Source organism: Anopheles cruzii, chromosome X (genome assembly GCF_943734635.1).
Source record: "Anopheles cruzii chromosome X, idAnoCruzAS_RS32_06, whole genome shotgun sequence".
NCBI lineage: Eukaryota > Metazoa > Arthropoda > Insecta > Diptera > Culicidae > Anopheles > Anopheles cruzii.
Window position 1 is genome coordinate 9,812,944 of NC_069143.1, and position 22,104 is coordinate 9,835,047.

Sequence of the window (22,104 nt, forward strand, 5' to 3'; positions counted from 1 at the left end):
AACAATTCGTATCTACGATTGGTGTCTATGGTCAATCGTTCGTATTTGTATTTTTTGTACTAGTGTCGTGTAATAACACGAGAAAATCGCCTTACCTGGAATGAGAAAGGAATTACTGTAATGTTACAATAAAACAATCAAGATCTTTGCTCAATCTCATGCCTGGAAGCAAGGAATAAAGCAGTTTTGTTGGTACTCTGGTACATCATGTCGAACACCGCGGTTGATGATGATGATGCTGCCAGCGAACAAGACCAAAATGTTTTGGACAAAATAAGCTCCTTGCTTCAAGGACCATCAGCATCGTCCACGAGTGCTCCGCAGGCTATTGTACTTGAAGATGTAGCACAAACCCGCACGGTTCATGAAGAGGAAATTTTGTTGATTAATGGTGTACCCGTGCGCCTGCCAGCAGAAAACTCGGACCCCAGTGCAACCAGCGATGGCGCCGATGTTGTTTCTATTCGCAACGCATTGCGTGCAGGCGAAATTCCTTCCATTGTAGTATTAAATCGAATCATAAAAAAACTGCATGAAAGCAATCCCATGCCCGGAATGGTTGTGGCGATCGAAACATCGCTCACGGTTAGTAACTGCCGGAAGACTACGGAAAAGTGCGTCGTGCAGCCGATTGTGCAGAGCAAAGAAGAAGAAAAAGCTGTACCTTGGGAAATGACGGAAGAGCGTGTCGAAAGGCAACTCTACAGTAGCAAAACAGTGGAGATGTCCGAAAGTTTCGCTGCGGATTGTAGTCTTCCGCGAGAAAAGCATTGTTGGGCAAGCGGTAGTGTTGATTCTGGTCAGTGGACAGAAACGGACGTTCAAGAATCAAAACCATCAGTGGTAAAGACCTACTCTATTTCTCTAACCTAAGCTTTAAATTGCACCACGCCTAGTAGTTTTTGCTTCTGTTCTGCTTCACCGATTTAACCTGGATTGGATGTATCTTAATTCGAATAAACTAATTTCAACGTTTGCCTTTTATTTTTTCCAGGATGCTTCGTTTACAAAACCAGATGACCTTTTACTACACTACACAGAAGGAAACCTAATGTCGGGTTCGTTGGAAGGGTTGTTAACTCATTTCACGCCATCCCCAACGTATTTCCCCGATCGTCCGTATATTTTTACGTTCCTGCTTGCTGCCCGCCAATTCATACGACCGGATGAAATTTTGGACAAAGTGATGAAATCAACACTCGCGAACGGAGGCACTAATAATCTACCATATCTACTGTCGACTTGGATGAACGATTTTCCGTACGATTTCCGAGATGAGCGCATGATTCGGATGGTCCGCGACTTTACAGAACAATCAACCGAGAGTGAGAGGAATTGTTACAAGGAAAGAAACACTCTCTCGCGTGCTCTGCGCCGACTGGCCAACAGATTGACGAAATTGGAGAAGTATGAGCTTGAAAAGACTCAATTGCAAAAGCTAAAATTTAGCGTTGATGAGTGGAGAACTGCACAACCTTTGGTGGAGATAGCCGGCGGGTCTCCGATGCAAATGGCAAACACACTTACTGCCATAGAAGTAGAGCGTTTTTCGTTCATTGGTTTAGAGGAGTTTTTTCCTCCACCGTACGTCTCTTCCTACCGAGGGGGAGTGAGTAATTTGCTAGCTTACGTGCAATGGTACAATAGATTGACTTATGTTGTCGCTACGGATATTTTACGCTCGCCTCGTAAGCGGCACCGGGCTAGGGCAGTGGAGTTCTGGATCGAAACGGGGCGTGAATGCTTCAACCGTGGCAATTTCAACAGTTTAATGGCTATTATTGCCACTCTCACTGGCGGCCCCATAGGACGATTGAAAAAAACTGTAAGTTTCCTTAAGGATGTATTGGACACAAGTGTAATAGCCATTGTTAGCCGGAAAATTAACTGTAAATGTTTACTCTTCACGACAGTGGACAAAAGTGACGTCATCTTCCTCCTCCTTGTTGTCGGGAATGACATCATCAAGTATGATTTCCAGCGCCGGAGGTATGGGTGGCAATTCGTCCGCTTGCAGCAGTGCCGCAGGGGGTGGAAGACAACAGTTGGCTATCCTGGAACATCAGGCAGACCCTACGAATAACTTTGCAACCTATCGGGCGACACTGCAGGCTGCTGCCTGGCGCAGTTGTCCATCTCACTTTGCCCGCTCATCGTCCACATCCTCGTCACAGTCTTCAAAGCAACATTCATCATGTTCATCTGACAATGGACAAAGTTCAAATACGAAAAAAGAATCTACAATCGCTGTACTGCCGTTTTTCAGCCTATTGCTTAAGGATCTTCACTTCCTAAATGAGACAAGTGGTAGCACAATGTATGCAGTTTTAATTTATTTACTTCAAATTTATCTATCTAAAAAGCATTAATGTACATGATTACTTCCAGGCTCGACAACGGCCATGTAAATTATGAGAAGTGGCGACAACTTAGCGAACGGCTGTCTGAAATCCGTCGTTGGCAAAGGCGAAGTAGCTATCAGCGACGCTGCAGACTAGGACGGCGGCATAAATCTGTAACGACAGAAATACATTCATTACGCGAAGCCATCGAACGTGGGCCGATTATAGGTGATAAAGACACGAACTCGTTAGAAAAAACGAAAGGAGCCCGAGACAATGTGGACTCGACCAAATGTGCTGATGATGGTGAGCGAGGGGCTGCTGCATTAGCCAAAGTCAGCTATGAAAGGGAAGCGCCTGATGGTGCTGTTGAAAAGGCACACTGGAAAACACTGCAACAGTATCATCCTTAAGATATGTTTTGTTGTCAACGAAGCACAGATGACCAAGGATCTGTAAATTATAACATATTTATTTTCATTATTTATATCACACCTTACCGAAGATATAAATTCAGGAATCGAAAGTCCCTCTCCAATTGTGATCTGATTTGTGTAAGATTTATGTGGTTGACACATGCGTTCCATCGTGCACGGTCGAGGTGGTCCCGGTTGCTTCGGAAACTCTAGCGATCTAGACCCTGAGAGCAAATCGCACTAAATCTAATTTATTTCCTTAACACGCTATGTGCATACGAAACTTACGGCAAGCATATGTATTATATAGTTTAAACAACTATTTTTATGAATGTTTTAGGTGTACAGAGTTTAGTTTTACGAATTACAGTTAGATTTTTCCAAAACCCTCTGCCGAAGATTGGACATATATTTTAAAAATTGAGTGAAAAGTTAATTTTAAATAACGGTCATTTGCGTAAATGACTCTCAACGCTAAAGTATTTATTCGATTTTATTCACAAAAGTATTATTACGCGTGCTTCAAAATTAGCACAAATATGTAAGGAGAGTAAGATTTCACCCCTATTTAAAACACTTATTTTATTTCCTTTAATTTGGAGTGTATTCAATTAAAAAATATAACGCGCTTTGGATTGATGCATTGCTCACTCAAACACCTTGCATATGCAAACGATTAAATCGTAATAATAATTATTACGTGAACGGCATTTTTCAGTAAATAGAAGAAAGTTCAATTTAATAGACATTGCAACGAGTTTTGTACTACAATATACTATAAAAAGTGTGAAATTTATTAGTTTTGACAACTGTCGTGCATGTGTTAGATGGCGTTAGGAAAAATCAGCTCTTTTACACCATATATTTACGCTGTTCTATATTACATTCATAGGCCTCATACATTCGAATGATGTGCTTAGATGAATAGGTACTTATGATCCTAAAGTATGTATCTTATAAGAAATTATTGGAATTTTTCGAATAGTGGCGAAGTTTATCACATTTTTGTTTAAATCATGTGACATCCGCTATTTGCATCTTTTCTCGTCAACATCAACTCATAAAACTTATATTCAGAAAGTGACGAACTTCCGTAGCAAATCGTCAAATGCATACCATATTATATTTTATTACAAAATCAATAAATAACGTTTGACAAATTCGTACATATTTTATTTCATTCTGATAGAATATTTTACATTTTCCGTTTTTGCAAAGCTTTAGAAGTCAAAAAACAATAGGTTTTCATTGTGCCACTTTCGAAATCCGTTCCGTTTCTTTGAAGTAGGGAGCAACAAACTACAATCGTATCCCAACAGTGTCTTAATTTTGCTATCGCGTAGAAAGACCAGCCACCTATGGTTGCACACAAAATATGCCCTGACGATTAATAAGAAATTAAATGCCCGGTTTATAACTGTAAAACTCCTTCACGCTTCTTATTTTTACCATACCTTGAGAAGAAAGTTTTGCAGAGACTTGATGGTACTATACATGCGACTTGGTGCAGAGGATTGGTATATTGATTTGGCTGCGGAAACAGAAGCATCGTCGGAAAGAACATCACCCTGCAAACGAAGTAAAAACTTTAGAACGGTTAAGAAGGTTTGGACGGAATATTCCTGCAGATATTGTTGATTGTCTGTCACTTTTATAATTTTGGAATTTGCGGCTAGGTCGTATTTTTTATTAAAGTATTGCACTTAACCATAAACATACAAATGATTACAATTGGAGAGCATCATTTTTTCCTCACCAAACTTTTGAAGCCATATCCCTGGCTAGCTCGGTTTTAAGGGGTGAGTATTGTTGTTTGCATGTATGTATGTGTTGAGTTCCGTGTTGTTTATTCTATTGCGTCTATGTTCAATGGTTATGTTACTACATTAGATAACGTAGAATTGTTTTAACCTATCAAGGCGCAAAATTTTTGACACATTTGGAACACGGTATTCAATCAGCCGCGACGTACAAACGTTTTGTCGTTCTGATTGCTCCGATCAGGTCACAACTTTTTTCGATGATATCACAGGGTAGACATTAGTGTAGCCGATTTAGGGTGGGATTAAGGGTTATACTGGATTACAGTTAAAAGGTGAAGAGCAAGAACGTAATACAGTATAGATGTCTTTGGAACCAACAATGTCTCTGAATGTCTTCCAATGCTGCAGCCACAGATATTCAACATAGCCAATTTTATACGTCGCACGTGTGCGCCCATCAGAAAGTAGTTGGGCATACTGGATTGTGAAGGAGAACTTTTACAGTCAGAGTAAGAAACCAGTGGCTGCCAATGGACGCTCTTCAGTCTCTTTCATCGACTGGAGGTACAGCATTAGTTGATTAATTTGAGTAAAACCATGTACACGGTTACTACATGTATAACGTGCATTTCCCTCCCTACCAAAAGGTAGCAACGTTTTCTGTAAGAAAATCATAGTAATTATAACATGTTTATCTGTGATTTAGTGTTTATTGTTTCATATACTTTGTATCTTCCTTATTTATGATAGAATCAATATACTTTTATTCTAAAGATACAAACATATTGAACTTTGATTGGTAATTTTACTTTATATGCTACATGAATCCTGTACTTTCATTCATATTCCCACTAACATATAAAAAATCGATTTAAAATATCACCGTCTTCTGTCGGTGATCAATGATCAATGATCAATGTTACTCACGCGGTAAAACGATTTGTAAATACAAACTGTGCTTTCTTTTTTTTCTTCACACGGAGCTAAGTTTGACGGGACAAATGATTTCTTTTTTAATGTGTATCATTGCGCACTTTATAAAGTTGACGGTAAACGTACGACATAAAAGATGATGTTATTAGATCAAAAATGAGGAGAAAACTCGTATGTACCTTTACCTTCGCATTTAAACATGTCTAGCATTAGCATTACAATCCAACTGGTTCAACAGTGGTATCAAAGCCCATGTAGACTTAGTTATTTATCCAATCCTTTTCCAATTTTATCAGTTGACAGTAACTTTGCAACATTGCTACTTGGCCAGAAAAAAATCGGTTTGGCATTCACTTTGATGAAATATGTAACTTTAGCTTTCCTGTGTCTAATCGATGAGAGATATTATTCCAAATTTTGTGAAATATTACGCACATACAAAACGATGAAGTACCCTTGGTTAGGCGCTGTTTGTATCATTCTTATAAAACCTTAATGCTACATGCCCACACTTTTGATTGTATTTAGTATTTAGATATGACAAGACATTACGAATGATGCGATCGATGGCACTTCATGGCACCAACGCCTAATTTCAATGATCCCTAATTACTTTACACAGTGTAGTCAAGACGAGTAAAGCTTTCAAATCGCACCCACGTTTCAACAAAATTATTCAACCACAAAACATAATTTGCATATAGCATATAGTAAAGAGGATAAGTAACACAATCACGATTCATATGTTAGTGGACTCAACTGCGGAGTTATCAAGTGGCCCTATACTGTCGCCGTAGTCCAGTTCGTCTTCATTCGCATAGTCATCCAGATCGTGCTCCTTGTTTTCAGGACAATCGCGGCAACGTGATTCATTAATGCCGTAGTTTATGCAGTATTGTCCAACACATTCGCAACAGCCATCGTGAAACCAACTAAAACACAAGTGTTGTGATGGGTTACGCTAAAGATAGCGGCAGACCGGCTTGACCGTTGAAATCTTCTTGCAACTTACCGATAGCTACTGGCACCCATTGTTGAACAGCTTTGCTTGCACTTATTCCATGACATGCACTGCGCCTGATAGGCAACGGTGCAGTTTACAGTGATCTTGTTGGGATCCTCAAACTTTTGTTTAATATCCATGTCTGTTGAATCTGAGCGTTAGATAATGATATGGTGATATTAAATTTATAACATACTTTTTACGTTATTTCAATTGTGTATCACAACAGCAGGAAGTACTTACGAACGACATATTTAGTACCACTATCAGCCTTCGGTCCATACAACGCAGCGTCGATATCAATCGGAAAAGAGATCACTTTCCAACGGCCTTGTGGATCCTGTTCAGATGTTATTACATTGTACAGGTTCGTGAATCCTTCTAGGTCTTCGATGTGCGATTGTTTCGATAATTCACTAGAAGTTTCAATGGGCTTTGGACACATCTCAAGGCAACTGCAACATTCGGTGTACAGATAGCTCAGACAATCTGCACACTCCTTGCAGCAGGTACAGTTCTTCATGTCGCATTTGCAGCTTTGCGTCAGCATACATTTTGAGACTATGCTAGCACAAACCATCTCGTTGCAACTAGATGCGAACTGAACTGCACTCAGTAACATGAACGCTGCACAAACCAGCAACGTAAATGTCTTATGTCCATTTCGTTTGGTGTAATCCATTTCGAGCGTATCGTTTTGATCTGGAATACAAAGAAAAAAGAAAACTTGATGAATGGTTTTCGGAGTGTTTCTATTAATTTAAGGAAGAAAGGGCGTGGTTGGCGATGTGGCTGCGGGGGCTTAGGGTTTGCCCTTTTGAAAAATCTCCTTTTTTGTCTTATCTTATTGTTAATCGTTTCAAGAATATATTCCAGAAATTGTCAATCGATCAGAGCAAAACTATTAAAGTTATTGTCTAGTTATTCTCCTGTCCTTGAACACGTTCAGGAAGGCTCTGTAGCTTTTCAACGCCTTTTTCTCAAAAGTATTTCTTGAAAGTCACTGTTCGCTGCCAGTTCAAAATTACTTGACCGATTCATTTCAAAAGTTTGGTTAAAATTTGTTACACAAAATGTCGGAATTTTTCGTGAAAAATTTTGTTTGGTGGTTTATGCTTTCGAATTTTCCGAGGTATAGGAATCGAGGAATCGCAGCGCATACAGGACACCGCATGTTGTTTTTTTTTGCAATTTCACTCGTATCATAAGTGCTATTGACATTGATGGTTTAGTGTTTTGGACATTGGGCATGTGTCCCGCTAAATTAATAAGCTCGTGGCAATAGACAATTTTAACGATCACCGATCACGCACTTAGAACGTGAATGTTGGGCTGCGAAAAGCACTGTCCTAAGTTAGGGCGCATCGTTCATCAAGGGATGGCTGCTTGATTATTGTTTTATTCCCGTTTTATGGTCGATTTGTTTGCTGGTCGAGCACATTGATATTGTTTCTAGGTGTCTCGGAATAGCTCAGTTTATTAGTTTCATCGGTTATCGCATGTTCAAAGGACCTTTGACGCGCTGAGATCGTGGATGCTGGGCTGGGAAAAGCACTGTCCTGAGTTACGGCGCATCATCCACCAAGGGACGGTTAGTTGATTGTTGTTTTAGTCCCGTTTTATGGTCGATTGGTTGCTGGTTGAGCACATTGATATTGTTTCTAGGTTTCTCGGAATAGCTCGGTTTATCAATTTCATCGGTTATCGCATGTTGAAAGGACACCTTCGAGTAGTCATTGATCTTGGTTGTAGAATATTCTTTTTTTCTATGCCAGTGCGAAATTACTAGTGTCCTATTCCAATGCTTTTACAACCCGCAAAACCTAGATAGATTTTGTGAAGCGGTTTTCCAGGAATTGTCCATTACAAATATTCAAATGCGAAACCGAGACGTTCGACGGGCGATCTGCAGAAGTCGAATCATCGTAGCATTTTCTGCACCGGAGCTTTCCTGGTCTCCTGGATGGAATGTTTTCTCACTCGTACCGTAACTGCTATTAAAATTGATCGTTTCAGAATATTGAACTTTGGGCATGTGTCGCGCTAAGTTCATAAGTTCGTGGCAATAGACAATTTTAACGATCACTGATCGCGCGCTGAGAACGTTGCTGTTAGAATGGGAAAAGCACTGTCCTGATCTAGGGCGCATCATCCACCAAGGGACGGTTGTTTGATTGCTGAAGTTCCGTTTTATGGTCGAGCACATTGATATTGTTTCTGGGTGTCTCGGAATAGCTCGGTTTATTAGTTTCATCGGTTATCGCATGTTCAAAGGACCTTTGAAAAGACCCTTGAATTGTCATTGATCTTGGTTTGAGAATATGATTTTTTTCTGTGTCAGTGCGAAATTACTAGTGTCCTATCCCAATGCCTTTACAACCCGCAAAAACAAGATAGATTTTGTGAAGCGGTTTTCCGGGAATTGTCCATTACAAATATTCAAATGCGAAACCGAGGCGTTCGACGGGCGATCTGCAGAATTCGAATCATCGTAGCATTTTTTGCACCGGAGCTTTCCTGGTCTCCTGGATGGAATGTTTTCTCACTCGTACCGTAACTGCTATTAAAATTGATCGTTTCAGAATATTGGTTTATAAGTTCGTGGCAATAGACAATTTTAACAATCACTGATCGCGCGCTGAGGTCGTGGAGAACTGAGAAAAGCACTGTCCTGAACTAGAGCGCATCATCCATCAAGTGGATGGCTGTTTGATTGTTGTTTTAGTCCCGTTTTATGGTCGATTTGTTTGCTCGTCGAGCAGATTGATATTGTTTCGAATAGCACAGTTTATTAGTTGCATCGGTTATCGCATGTTCAAAGGACACTTCTGAATCGTGTTTCAATAACTTGGTGATAGATTTTTCTTTTATGCCAGTACGGTATTAGGATGCTAGATCCGATTAAAATGCCGTTAGAACCCGCCAAAACAAGATAGGTAATATGAATCGGTTTTCCAGGATCCGAACACTACAAGTATTGAAACACGAAACAGACTCTCGACGGCTAATCTGCAGACGGAATTTGTTTCTTCACCGAAACATCTTCGGCACCGGAGCTAATAAATGAATTTGTAAACAATGCTTTGAAATACTGCTTGTTGATCGGCCGGCTTTTTCTCGTACATTCCGCCATGATAACTTGGCTAACCGAACACATACAAACGCTGTTTTGAACACTGCTTGTGAAAAACATGCGGATGAAATAGTTTAGAGTAAGAATGCGACCCTAGTTATCGAAAGGGTTCGAGGAATTCGACAAATGGTGAAACATATGGACATATGTAAGTTGATTTACGGTTTTGAGTAAAGTACATTTACATTATTTAACCTTCGTGCGAAGCTCTACAATTCTTGCTTGATAGACTCATTCATTGTTCAACGCGTGTTCATTCGGCGTACGTTCATTGCAATTAAAATATTAATGAGTTTTTTAACACTATCTAGTCGTAATCGTAACCGTCTAGCGGAGCTCGCACTTGAAGAATTCTTAGGGCGGTGCAGGTATAGCAAAACCAGAGATTAAGAACGGAGGAAAATGAATAACAGATCTGCAATATTCCTTAGCTCAAACCAAAACTCCACGCTGCAGAATTTTGAACAATTCAAACATTGCAAATTGCGGAAAAACGAATAACGTCAACTTTGAAATTAACAATAGAAATCAAAGTAATAAAATCAACGAATCGCACGAATCCCACGAATATACAATACGAGCGGCTTTTTGTACTTCGAAGAAAACACCAAAATTATAAAATCGCCTTGCGGCTGTTTAATGTATCGGTTTTACACGATGCGTGACAAGTAAATATCGAACCTATTGAATGACGATTCGAGCCAAGTGCCCGATGTATGTGTATTTGTAAGCGGATCTTGTTTTATCCTACAGCCTTCTCCAGCAGTTTGGATCTTTTGCGTCCAAAACCGCATCTAATAAAACTTCACTAGTTCTAACTCAAGGTTTCTTACCTGCTTCGTGTACACTAACTAACTATTGTAAAAATTCTTCACTTGTGCACAAAAACTGAACACAACTTCAAGTTTCTTTTAGTTGGCCGAGTCAAGTTACACACTGATCTCTGGCGATCTGGTTGTTGGATTATATTAACCACTCACGTCGCGATCGGCAGCTTCAGAAGATCTCCTCGCTGTTTGAGTTCTTGCTTTGATTGGAAGTGAGTTCCTACAAGCAGTTTGCCTTTTTCCCCTCTGCGCTTACATTTTCTAAGAGCCTATAAGCCCCCCCACCACAGCCCGGAACTCCGGTCGATGGCCAGAGCTCGTGAGTATACGGGAAGGAATATGGGAGATATATTGCGAGTAAAAGAGAAGCCGACACCCACAGGAGAAGACACGCATTTGTGTACAGCTAGCTCGCTTTACATTGGTGTGTCTGGAAATCGGATACGAAAAGCACACACACGAGTTAAGTACTACCCTTTCGTTGGTGTATGCGTTCCAGCAAGGCTCGGTTTGCTTGCAAATATAATATGTCCATCCAATGGGTACTGCTTCTCTTTTACTCTAAATCGCGCATTCCTTCCCCGTTCTACTCGAGCGAAGCTTGGTGGTGGGGCTCACCCCAAAGAAAACACAATGTACGGATAAAAAAGGCAAGTTGTGTTGCTAGAGGTGCTGGAATGAAGCGCCAAGTTCCTCTGCAAAACTGCTCGAAAAAGCTGCGACCTTATTGGTTCAATCAGAACGTTTGTACGTCCTGATTGGTTGAGCGCTTCGTTGAGATGAGGTTATCATTCAAATGATAAAGAGCTCCTTGATAGGTTTACCCCCCTATTATGGATCTCGAACGGAAACTCGAACGTTCGAGTGAACACAACAAGAGAGAAAGCAGAATACAGCAAGAGAGAAGGCAGAAAGAGAAAGCTATAGCAAAATGAACTCAAAATGAACGGAATGAACGTTCGACGACTCGAATCGAGAACCATAATAGGGCCGTTAGTCATGTGTTGTTATAGCCTGTTTGTTTCTACAGGAAAAGACAGTGACACAGCAACTGCTCACGGGAAGACAAGCGGACAGTCGAGTCGTGTTGACCAGTCTCTTTAAACTCCTATCAACGATACATATAACACAAACATTGCTCGGCGGATTGTACATTTGCTGTCACTTTGCGGAGCGTCAGGTTTTTTTTATGTATAGTTGTTATTTATCGCCAACGCCAGGCAGTTGTTTCGTTGTAGTGCAGGCTATTGTTTATGCCATTATTTTTTAACGAACTCGGTTGTCTGCTTGTCTTTCTATAGAGCAGGTGCTGTTCCATCACCCTCAGATAAGAACTGTCATTTCTCACAGAATATCTGCATGGTGAAGTGGCCGAGATACGAGAATCGTATTGAAGGTAAATGTATGTGAAATTAGTAACAGAAAGTGTAATCGTCGAGCTAAGTAGTGTCGTTATACTGTTAATCTGTTTAATTTGTGCACTGTACAACAACAAACAAACCATCGTTGGCCGTTCGCTTTTGCCGGATTATCGTCGGACGTCGGAAAACAGCACCAACGCGAGACACGAGAGTTACCCAAAGCGCTATCAAGATGACTTCAATGTTCGACCAGTACTCCAGCACCCTGATACGGGAAAACTCTGTCGATGTGGACTTCTATCCAGGGCAGAAGACGTCTGGCTACGTTAGCGTACGGACGCGCAAAGAAGTTCCTATTTTCACGAAGCAAAAGATGAACTTGAACCTTCCGTCGGGCATACTTTTTATGTCCGTGCAAAACGACTGGTTGATGATGCTTATGACTAATCACACCATTCTACGCATGAACCTAAAGCAACCAGATAAGTTTACGGAGGTGCCCATTGATAAAATCATTGGAGGTTTACGACCATCCAACATATATGTGGATCCGCTTGGCGCCCATATGCTGGTCACGTTCATGCCAAAGTCAACGGGCTTTACGCCGGAAACCTTCTACCTGCAGCGAGGAAGCTTCAAACCAAAATTTGTCACCAAACTAAAGGATCAAGAAATAACGGCAATCGGATTCAATCACATGAACACATCGGAAGTAAACACAGGTCCGATATTGCTTGGCACTGCTCACGGTGTCATATGGGAGGGTGAAATTGGTATCGAGAGTGGCGATAAGTTGGCGATAAACTATATCAGACACGCATTCGACGTGGGGAAAGGCGATCCGCGGCCTATAACTGGTCTCGAGTTTTACCTGAAATCGGACCAAAGAAACTTGCACTGCATAGTTTTGGTGCTTACGGCTGACAGACTGTACAAGTTTCATAACACTATTCGAACCGGAACGCATACGGTTAACGCAGCTCAGGAAATCAAAGCTGGCGGTTATTTGCAGAAGGTTTTCAACTCGTACTTGAACGTTCCCGAGCAGCTCAAGGATTACGAAGAGCTGCCCACAGACAGGGGCAAAAGTCAGATACCGAAGTTGGCGTTTAATTACGAAGAGGACTTTCCGAAAAGCTTCGGCTACCTAACCGAAGATGGCATACACTATCAGGAGATTGATCCATCAATTGACAGGTCGCAGTTTGTGGTGCAAAAAGAGTTGATACCGTTTCCCGAGCCACGCGAGGTCCCAGTTCCTGCCAGTTCGCACAAAGTAGCAGCAAAATCAACCTGCCCCGTATCCTTTATTTTAACGGACTTTCATGCGCTGCTTGTATTTGCCGATCACGTTACCGCTATCTCGTTGTTAGACTACCAGGTCATATACGAGGAATACTTCGTCGAACAGTACGGCAAATTGATTAATATTGTCAAAGATATGCGGTCGAACATTACGTTCGTATACAGCAACAAGCTCATTTTTCGATACAAGGTACAAGCACACTAGACTAAACAAATGTCCACCTCATTACCAGCTCCTAATTTTTATCGTATGATTTTTCTTTTAGATTGTCAACGAGCAGCGTAATGCATGGAAACTGTACGCTGATCGGCAAAAGTTTGATCTCGCGCTGCAGTACTGCAATAAAAACCCAGCGCATCGGGACATAGTGCTAGTGAAGCAAGCGGAATCGTTTTTCTACAACGGCAACTATTTAGAGGCGGCCCGCATCTTTTCCGAGACGAAACTAAGCTTTGAAGAGGTGTGCCTTAAATTTATACAGAAAAACCGCAACGAGGCGTTGCTTCTGTATCTACGAAACCGGCTGGCGCAGCTGAAGCCGCACGAGGAAACGCAAACCACCATGCTGATCGTGTCGATTGTGCAACTGTATTTAGTCGAAATCTCTCACAGTGCGTCTGCTTCCCAGGAACAAACGCGTGAGTTGCAGAAAGAGTTTGAAAGTTTTATGGCCAGCAGTGTGGTGATGACATGTGTGCGAAAGAACCGCTCCGCCATTTATGATTTAATGGCCTCATATGGTGATACGCATAATCTAACCGCACTGACTACGATCAACCAAGACTATGAAGCAGTCATCAATCAATACATAAATCAGGAAAGGTACGAAGATGCGCTCGGTGTGCTGAATGCTCAAAATCGAGCGGAATTGGTGTACCAGTATGCTCCGATAACAATGGAGGTGCTGCCAGTTGGTACCATCAATATGCTGATTGCTCATCGTCTGGACCCGATACGGCTGATGCCTACCCTTCTGTGCTTGGAGTCAAAGCAGCACGCGCAAGAGATCGTCCGCTATTTGGAGTTCTGCATACATTCGCGAGGCTGCCGGCAACCCGCTATACACAATTACCTAGTGCAGCTTTACGGCACATACTTCCCAGAACAACTGCTCATCTTTCTCGAATCCCAGGGTAAAGATACCACAATGGTGCACTACGATCCGCACTATGCACTACGTATAAGTTTGAAACACCGCATCAACCATGCGAGTGTATTTCTGCAATGTTTGCTACAAATGTCGATTCCGGCGGTGCGCTTAGCACTAACATTCAACGATGAATCTGGTCGGTTGCTCGCCAGGCAGACAGCGTCGCAGCCGGCGGATCGGAACCTGCGGAAGCGACTGTGGTTAATCATTGCTCAGCACGAGATAAGTGGTACCCGCGACGAAGAGGTGCAGCAGGCTCTTTTGATACTCAAGGAATGTGATTTGCTGCGAATTGAAGACTTGTTGCCATATTTTTCGGACTTCCAGAAAATAGATCACTTTAAGGAGGCCATCTGTATGTCTTTAAAAGATTACAATATGAAAATACAGGAGCAGCGGAAAGATATGGAGGAATCGGCCAGGTCAGCTAGCCGGGTGCGAAATGAGCTGCAAACCTTCCGAAATCGATCGGTTACTATCGGGGCCCAGGAACAATGTGTAGTTTGTGGCATCTACCTGCTACTGAAACCCTTCTTCGTATTTCACTGCGGACACAAGTTCCACGCCGACTGCTTAGAGCATCAAATTATTCCCCAACTCAGTAAGTTTTTTTTTCACATTCGGCGCGCGTATGGCTCAAACATATGATTACAATTGCCTTGTTTTTTGTAGGTTTGGAAGCGTCTAATCGTTTAATGATACTGAAACATACACTAGCGACGACACAAAATCTGGCAAACAATGCAGTTGCAGCGGGAGGCTCGATGTCAACAATTTCTCACAAGGACAAATTGAGAAGTGAAATAGAGAATATCATTTCTTCCGAATGCTTGTACTGTGGTGAGCTGATGATAAGCGCCCTCGATAAGCCGTTTGTGGAAAACAAGCAACTGGCGGACAGTGAGTGGGATTAACTGAATCGTTTCTGTAGGGGAAAATGTTCTTCAATATATTTGCTTTTTAAGTTTGTGTGGAAAACGATGGAATAAATACAGGAAATATCCAAACAAGATCGACATGCTCCATAGGCTTATGTGCGAAAGACGTTAGTTCGAACCTGGACAATGCATTAATTTGTGTGTAAAACTTTAAGTTGGTGCATAGTATGCCTCTGTCCGTTCTAATAATAATAAATGAATTAAAACCTTTACTGATGAATTCGAGAATGTTTTATGCTAGAAGGTGCTATTACTGACGAAAACCAAAAGGAAAGCTTTGTATTCAAAAATAATTATAAAATGAAAAATAATGAAATAATAATATGATAAAATAATGTATTCAATCCTAAATATCTAGTTATGAAAAAACTAGCAAATCCCCTCGCGCGCCTTTTCTTTTGCAGCTAATTTCCAATGCTGTATAAACTGAACCATCTTTTCTATCATAAAATATATTTTCTGTTCTATTCGGCAGATACAGGGCCACTTACTTACTTACCAGGGTTATTGTAAAAATATTGATGTCGACAAAAGTATGAGCTCACAATGTTGAGTCCTTCGTGAGTATTAGTCAAACAACTAACGCAGTGCGTGGCTGTTGGATAAATTCATAATTGTTAATTGGGCGTTTCATAATTCGAACGAATACAATAGTCTAATCGTGGGTTCAATGCGCAGTTCCTAACCAACCTAGACTGGTTAATTAGGTTCAAGCAGATGGTCGGCAGTGCATAGTTTAATGCTTTGTTGCTCCAATTTTGGATCTTCAAGTAATGTGATGCTGTCGCTTTCATCAGAATGAGTGGAAGAGGTGTGAATACTACAGATCACCAATTGCGGTCCTCTTGCTCCCGGGAGTGTACTGTTGGTTAATTGTGTCTCTTTGTGAACGGAACCCTGAGAACCTATGACCCTCATGTAGTCACCGCCGTTTTATGGTCGTCTTTATTGCATGCATGCTCACGAAACGATGTACGTTCTTCTCATTGTCATGGTGATGGCATCGCATTATCCTAGCAGCAGTTGAAAGAATCTAGACGGTACAGTTTTGGGTTTTTGATTCGTTGAATTTCGAACAGAAACTTCTGATTGAATGGTGTTGCTCGGTTATCGTGCATTGCATTGCATTGTCCTTTCTATTCCCAAATAAATTCTACCGCGATATCACAAATACATAATCAGTTAAAAACGCACCAAACCAAGTGTGGTTAAATTGCTGGCTCATTCCGCCATTTGTTCGTTGACCATTATCAGCTTGCAATAATCGCTGCACAACTTTCAATTAGTTCTGGCGTTTGTGCCAAACACTTAGCGGGCAGATTGCATTAACAAATGGAAGGCTGACAGCAAAAATCGAAAATTACAATTTAAGTTTACCGAGACTCTTTCACTTCCTTGCCCTTTTGTGCGGTAAACGTATCAAAGTGAGAAACCAGTTGTGTAAGTGCTGGTTAGGACATTTCGCTGCTGTTCCACAAATGCGGCAATCATTTTCAGCAGTTTCCGCCAAATTTGTGTACCGCGGTTTGACTTCAGTCGTCGGTAGCCGGTGGCTACCGGACCAGGCCAAGTGGCCAAAAGGGTCAAACTAAGCTCTGATTGTTTATCAACCCACGGATGGCATCTGGTGCACTTGGTGAAACTTGCCTCAACGACAATGTGTTCACTGATCAAGATGCTTCCTCGGTAAGTTGATGATGTCTGGTGATGCCGATGATAACGATGACGTTCCAAGACATGCTGGGTTCAAGATTTTAGTGTCGCGCCACCAAACTTTTGCCGGAGTTATCGGTCCGTGATACGGCATTTCGAGTGGTCGATAGTTTTTCAATGCATTGTAGGTTTTTTGCCGTGTCCGAAATACTCGTCTTCCGGTTTGCGTCGGATTTGCTACATTTCCTCGGTTTGGGGGGTTTCTTCATGGAAAGTTTTGTAACTCGGCGGTTGCAAAACCACCGATTTCTTTTTCATAGTTGTGGCGATGTTCATATTCAGCTCATTGGTTCGGAAGTAATCGACATTTCGAATGTCTTGAATTCGCCACCATCTGGATCCGCATGCCTGGTACGAGAAGTTAAAGAAGATTCATTGAATTGGTCACATGGCGTTAACAGGGTCCATTCTGCAACAGAGAGCATAAGGCTACCATCTTCTTCAGTCGGAAATTTTTGGTTCAAAGCGATAGCGAAACATATGGCCGAAGGGTTTCGGTTTCGTGAGTGTTGCATAGAAACAGCTGAGGTGCGGCTAGATAACACGCTTCAGTATGTTCATCTGCGAGGCTCCCTAGGTGTTGCGGAAAAATTTTAGCACTTTCTGTTCAATCTTTAGCCTTGCGAGAGAACTCGTTGATAAGAAATATTCTCCTGCATTAGTGTTCACGGAACACGGAAACGGAAAAAATATGGTGGGGGTGTGGAATCGTTTGGGCCTTCCCCGTGCCATGTCGCTAAGGAACTTGTATCATTGTTTGATTTTTGAACGTTGTAACATGTGTAATTACATCAAATAGTGGGTCGATTCATAATAACTCGTGGAAATTTTCATGAATGAGCGAGCTTTCTATCTTTGAAGGCCAGATAATGGTGAAAATCTAAGTAGCCAACCTTTCGTCCCGACAGAGACCACCGAAAGGGGATCACAGAAGGTCTAGTGACAATGCTACTGACAATCCCGAAAAAAAAGGAATTTTAAAAAAGATAAAAAATAAGCCCAGAGCAGAAGGCGATAGAAGGATGCACCGGAAAAGATATCATAGTCGTAAAGAGCAGACATGGTCTCGTGGTCGTGTTCATCTCGTTTCTTTTCGAAGCCTTCTTTTGGTCAGGTCAGAAAGGCGCGAATGTTTCGAGGGATCTTACTTATAAATTTTCCCAAAAATCGTCTATCGAAACCACCGCGCGGTGGGGGATAGTGGTAGGAATTCTGGAATTAATGACGTGTTAAGAGTAAAGATAATATAAGCATTCCGTAAATTTACGTGCGCAGTCGTGAAGGGGTCCGGCTTTATACGAATTGATGACTTTTCTTCGGCATTGTTAGGCGCGCCAGGTTCTAATTTCACTACTGTCATTATTTTGCCGCCAAAGCCTATATTTATTGCACTAAATTCTCTAGTTTCAGACAATACTGGCCAAACATTGGAAGAGTTGCGCCTGAAGGGGGCAAATATTCGGTTTTGTAATTAAATTTGTTTGATATAAGCTAATTTTGTTGCTTAGCACTAATTACGAACAATACATATTAATGCTACAAACAATATTAAGATTTTTTCTTATTATGTTTAGTGGACGTTTTTCGAATTATTAACGCCTTAGTTTGATCGACTTCGGGTTTTGAGTTCAAGCTAATACGATTGCAGTGCCGTCTTCCCCATCGGTATACGGCAAGCTGCTTTACAGACGAACCACATATAATTGTGTACCAATATTGAGAGAAACGGTCCTATGAGGTAAAAGAAGGCGTGCTTAGCTTACTTTATTTTCATAGGCTTTGATGTTTGCGTAGACTGGAATCTATATTCTACCCATACCTAAAGATATAAGACATAGTTTGAGCACCGAGCCTTTTCGAAGTTCAACCTGTAGTTAAAACATTCATTTGAAATTTATCTAAGCAAATATTGTTCCGTGTCCCACAACGTGCTTGTTCAACCCACCTTTAGCATGAGTTTTCCGTTACAGGACCCCCTTCAACGCAATTCAATATTTACCATGTGTTCATAAAGGTTTGATATATTTCCACTGTACCCGTGTTCTCTGTGGCCCATGTAATCCCTTTGTCGATATTTGACAGTAGCGATAGAATCTTACCTTTAGCCACACAGTTGTAGGTGTACGTTTATAAAAACACAACACACAAGATTCGGGCTGTTGATTACAGTTTAATAGAAAGCAATTACAATAAACGGCACGAACCCTTTTTCACAACTCAAGTAATTAAGTAGTAGTGTTTGGGGGAAAGTTGTGGCGTGCGGTACATTTCAATAGTTTGTTCATTTTTTTATACAATTACTTTACAGAGTCAATTTGATTTTACCTTACTGATCCTGTTACCTTGTTCCTGTGTGTTTTTACACCGGTAATACTTTTCTATATATCCCACAAGGTTAAGAAATATTCGGTGTACCCCCCAGGGAGCCGATACTTGTGTGGGAATCACCCAACAAACAGGGCCTCTCTCTCTGCCTACCCATTAAAACCATTCATCACCTTGCTTCTCCATTCCAGATCCCTTCCCTGCCGGGGTGTACACTACTGTTTAGTCAGCTTTACTTCAGAAGCAATGTTAGTACTGTTGAAACACAGACTGTTTCAGCTAGGCGGTGTGTGTTAATGCTAGACTTTTAAAATATGTATACATGCAGCATTATTATAACACATTTTGGTAGTTTTTTAGATAACGCACATTTTACATACATTATTATTATTCCGTTTGTAAATAGATAGATTATAAACTGTTTACCCAAGTAACACTTTTTATAATAAGTCATCTCTCGGGCCATTCGTGAGCCGCCATAAGTGAGTATCGGCCGCCATAAGTGAGTCAAACTTCATCTGTCTGGCATTTATTTCAATTGATATTTCAACCGACAGATCAACTTCGAATTTGCTATCTGCCACTGCTGATTGATCTATACATATACACACAACAGTATGTCCTTTAAATAACGAGATTTTTATTGTTCATTTAAATAGCAGCCATATCTATTAGTTAGTAACATAGTTTGAAAGCGTGGTTAATGATACGAAGCATGGTTAATGATACAGAATGGTTGTTTGTTCCTTTGTTTACTTTTTTAACACTCGTCATAAAGTCTCTTAACGCCGGATAAAGATCTATCTTAATCTATCGTCCTAATTGCATGAAATTGAATGCGCTTGAAAGAGGAAGAACGTATCTTTCGAACTATGTTAGTAGCTATAATAATTATTATTGTGGCATTTTACATTTTTAAACAAAAAACACATCATTTAAAGGACACACTGTGTACGCCGAGAGCTGCGGTGGCGGCTATTGACATGTTTCAAAGTACACACACGTATATGCTCTGCGAAGTAAATGATATTGAAAAGTTATCTGGCCCGTGAGACAGAAAGAATAAAGGAAAATGTATCTTTCTTGAAAGCCCGTTCATAGGGTATTCAGATATGTCCACAACCACATCACCTATACGAGGTTTGTTCAAAAAGTATCGCGACTTTTCAATTTCCGCGGGCTACGTATATCCGATTTTCGATGTTTTTGTGGCGTTGGATTACTACACATGTCAGTGACTTATGGTAAAAATTTCGGCCATTTTGAGTAATCAGTAAACTTTGGACAGCTGTTTTGCTTGGGCGTGTTTTGACGCATCGTCGATTTTTGTGTACGCCAAAACTCTAATTGACCACGAAGCGGTAATCTAAGTTTTGGAAACAGAAAAAAACAGAAAAAGTCACAGGGGGCTAGATCTGGGGAATAAAGTGGCTTTGGCATCACTAGAGAGTTGTTTTGGCCAAAAATTCGCGCAGAAACAACGATGTGTTAGCAGTGTCGCAAAAGCCAATTTTTGTTTTTCCACAAATCCAGACGTTTGTGGTGGATTGCTTCGCGCAAATTGCACATAATTTTTAGGTAATATTCCTTATTGACCGTTCTACCCTTTGGCAACAACTCGTGATGAAACACGACCCTGCAATCGAAGAAACCTGCAAGCAAAACTGTTCGCAATCGATCAAAGTAGGCTTTTCGACGTTCACATCTTCTCGGCCTACTGAGAAAAATTTGAAACACCGATAAGCAATGCTTTTGGTCTTAAAAGCTTCACCATAAGCCACAATCAACATTTCGATTGCGTCCGAGCACTTAATTTCGTTTTTCATACAAAATTTGATAAAGATTGTTTGCCATCCATTTTTTGGAAGAGACAAAAATCAACGATGGGCCAAGACACGTGCACACTAAAAAAATTGTCAAAAATTGACTGATTTTTCAAAAAATTTCAACTTTTCACCAAAAAATCACTGACATGTGTAGCAATCCAACGCCACAAAAACATCGGAAATCGGATATACGTAGCCCGCGGAAATTGAAAAGTCGCGATACTTTTTGAACAAACCTCGTATTTCCTTGGGCTGTAAAATCCAAAACCAAAAATTCAAAGGAAATCAACTTCTTCTGCTATTATTTCCCAAATTAACAGCTCAAATTTGTTCCGCAAAAGAAACAACATTTGGTTTTCTCAGGTGCGTTCTTCAATATAGCTTTCATAGGCTTCATGGACCATTCAGGAATGATCAAGTTGTTTTCGATTTTTTGCTAAGACAAGAGAAGAAAACTTGATAAAAAGGAACACTTTTTTCATGCGCACAATACAACATATGTTTTTATTGTTCAAATTCAAGCTTCCATTTCGTTGATTGTTACACGTGTGTGAGTTTACAATGTGTGTTGGCAACAAGGTCTGTGTAGTCAAAATGTAACAACATTGCAAATTTCTCCGTCTCTGTATATTAATAGTAACGCGAACAAATCAGTGGAAATTCAAACTGTATGAAAAAATACGAATGAGAAATTGGCCCCTCTTTACTGGGGAGCACTGGGGTTATTTTTTTAACGAAATGGTTGAAACTTTTTTTTTGAGAAAATATTAAAAAAAAGAAATATCGAAAGAAAGAGTACGAACTATAAATTGGCACCTCTTCACTGGTACACTAAGCTTTCTTTTTCTAACCAAACCAAATTGGTTGAAACTTTTCTTCTTTTTTTTGTATGAGAAAATATTTGAATCAAGTAATATCGAAAGAAAGAATACGAATTATGAATTGGCACCTCTTCACTGATACACTAAGTTTTCTTTTTCTAAATGAGTTTAACCAAACCAAAATGGTTGAAACTTTTCTTCTTTTTTTTTTGTATGAGAAAATATTTGAATCAAGTAATATCGAAAG

At 40.7% G+C, this 22,104-nt stretch overlaps 3 protein-coding genes across 5 annotated transcripts; 2 read left to right on the plus strand and 1 right to left on the minus strand.

Moving 5' to 3' along the window:
* The first annotated feature begins 1,470 nt into the window (after positions 1-1,470).
* On the plus strand, positions 1,471-3,032 carry LOC128268408 (ras-GEF domain-containing family member 1B-like). Its single transcript, XM_053005491.1, has 4 exons — positions 1,471-1,825; positions 1,914-1,927; positions 2,018-2,317; positions 2,389-3,032. Exons 1-4 carry the CDS (start codon positions 1,505-1,507, stop codon positions 2,753-2,755), a joined length of 1,002 nt encoding a protein of 333 aa, XP_052861451.1. The 5' UTR covers positions 1,471-1,504; the 3' UTR covers positions 2,756-3,032.
* Positions 3,033-3,967: 935 nt separating this feature from the next.
* Positions 3,968-10,556, minus strand: LOC128267211 (protein twisted gastrulation). Of its 3 annotated transcripts, XM_053004044.1 has the most exons (6): positions 10,424-10,556; positions 6,701-7,159; positions 6,467-6,608; positions 6,215-6,386; positions 4,213-4,326; positions 4,043-4,138 (listed from the first exon to the last, which is right to left on the minus strand). In XM_053004044.1, the coding sequence occupies exons 2-6, from the start codon at positions 7,137-7,139 to the stop codon at positions 4,115-4,117; spliced, it is 891 nt and encodes a 296-aa protein (XP_052860004.1). In that variant the 5' UTR covers positions 7,140-7,159; positions 10,424-10,556; the 3' UTR covers positions 4,043-4,114. The 3 variants fall into 3 exon arrangements, with proteins under 3 accessions (XP_052860079.1, XP_052860004.1, XP_052860158.1); XM_053004119.1 differs by lacking the exon at positions 6,215-6,386 and having other exon boundaries at positions 3,968-4,138; XM_053004198.1 differs by lacking the exon at positions 6,215-6,386 and having other exon boundaries at positions 4,129-4,326.
* Positions 10,557-11,843: 1,287 nt separating this feature from the next.
* LOC128266916 (vacuolar protein sorting-associated protein 18 homolog) lies at positions 11,844-15,374 on the plus strand. Its single transcript, XM_053003708.1, has 3 exons — positions 11,844-13,273; positions 13,350-14,835; positions 14,907-15,374. Exons 1-3 carry the CDS (start codon positions 12,011-12,013, stop codon positions 15,146-15,148), a joined length of 2,991 nt encoding a protein of 996 aa, XP_052859668.1. The 5' UTR covers positions 11,844-12,010; the 3' UTR covers positions 15,149-15,374.
* The last annotated feature ends 6,730 nt before the right edge of the window (positions 15,375-22,104 follow it).

What these genes read in the sequence shown, in the direction of transcription:
- LOC128268408 (XM_053005491.1), top strand. Translation starts at nt 1,505, where the DNA reads ATGCAAATGGCAAACACACTTACTGCCATAGAAGTAGAGCGTTTTTCG. An exon ending in GAGACAAGTGGTAGCACAAT is followed by an intron (nt 2,318 to 2,388) that starts GTATGCAGTTTT and finishes GATTACTTCCAG; the next exon opens with GCTCGACAACGGCCATGTAA.
- LOC128267211 (XM_053004044.1), bottom strand. Translation starts at nt 7,139, where the DNA reads ATGGATTACACCAAACGAAATGGACATAAGACATTTACGTTGCTGGTT. An exon ending in TGGTACTAAATATGTCGTTC is followed by an intron (nt 6,609 to 6,700) that starts GTAAGTACTTCC and finishes TCTAACGCTCAG; the next exon opens with ATTCAACAGACATGGATATT. An exon ending in GGCCACTTGATAACTCCGCA is followed by an intron (nt 4,327 to 6,214) that starts GTTGAGTCCACT and finishes CTTCGTTTGCAG; the next exon opens with GGTGATGTTCTTTCCGACGA.
- LOC128266916 (XM_053003708.1), top strand. Translation starts at nt 12,011, where the DNA reads ATGACTTCAATGTTCGACCAGTACTCCAGCACCCTGATACGGGAAAAC. An exon ending in AGCTCATTTTTCGATACAAG is followed by an intron (nt 13,274 to 13,349) that starts GTACAAGCACAC and finishes TTTTTCTTTTAG; the next exon opens with ATTGTCAACGAGCAGCGTAA. An exon ending in TCAAATTATTCCCCAACTCA is followed by an intron (nt 14,836 to 14,906) that starts GTAAGTTTTTTT and finishes TGTTTTTTGTAG; the next exon opens with GTTTGGAAGCGTCTAATCGT.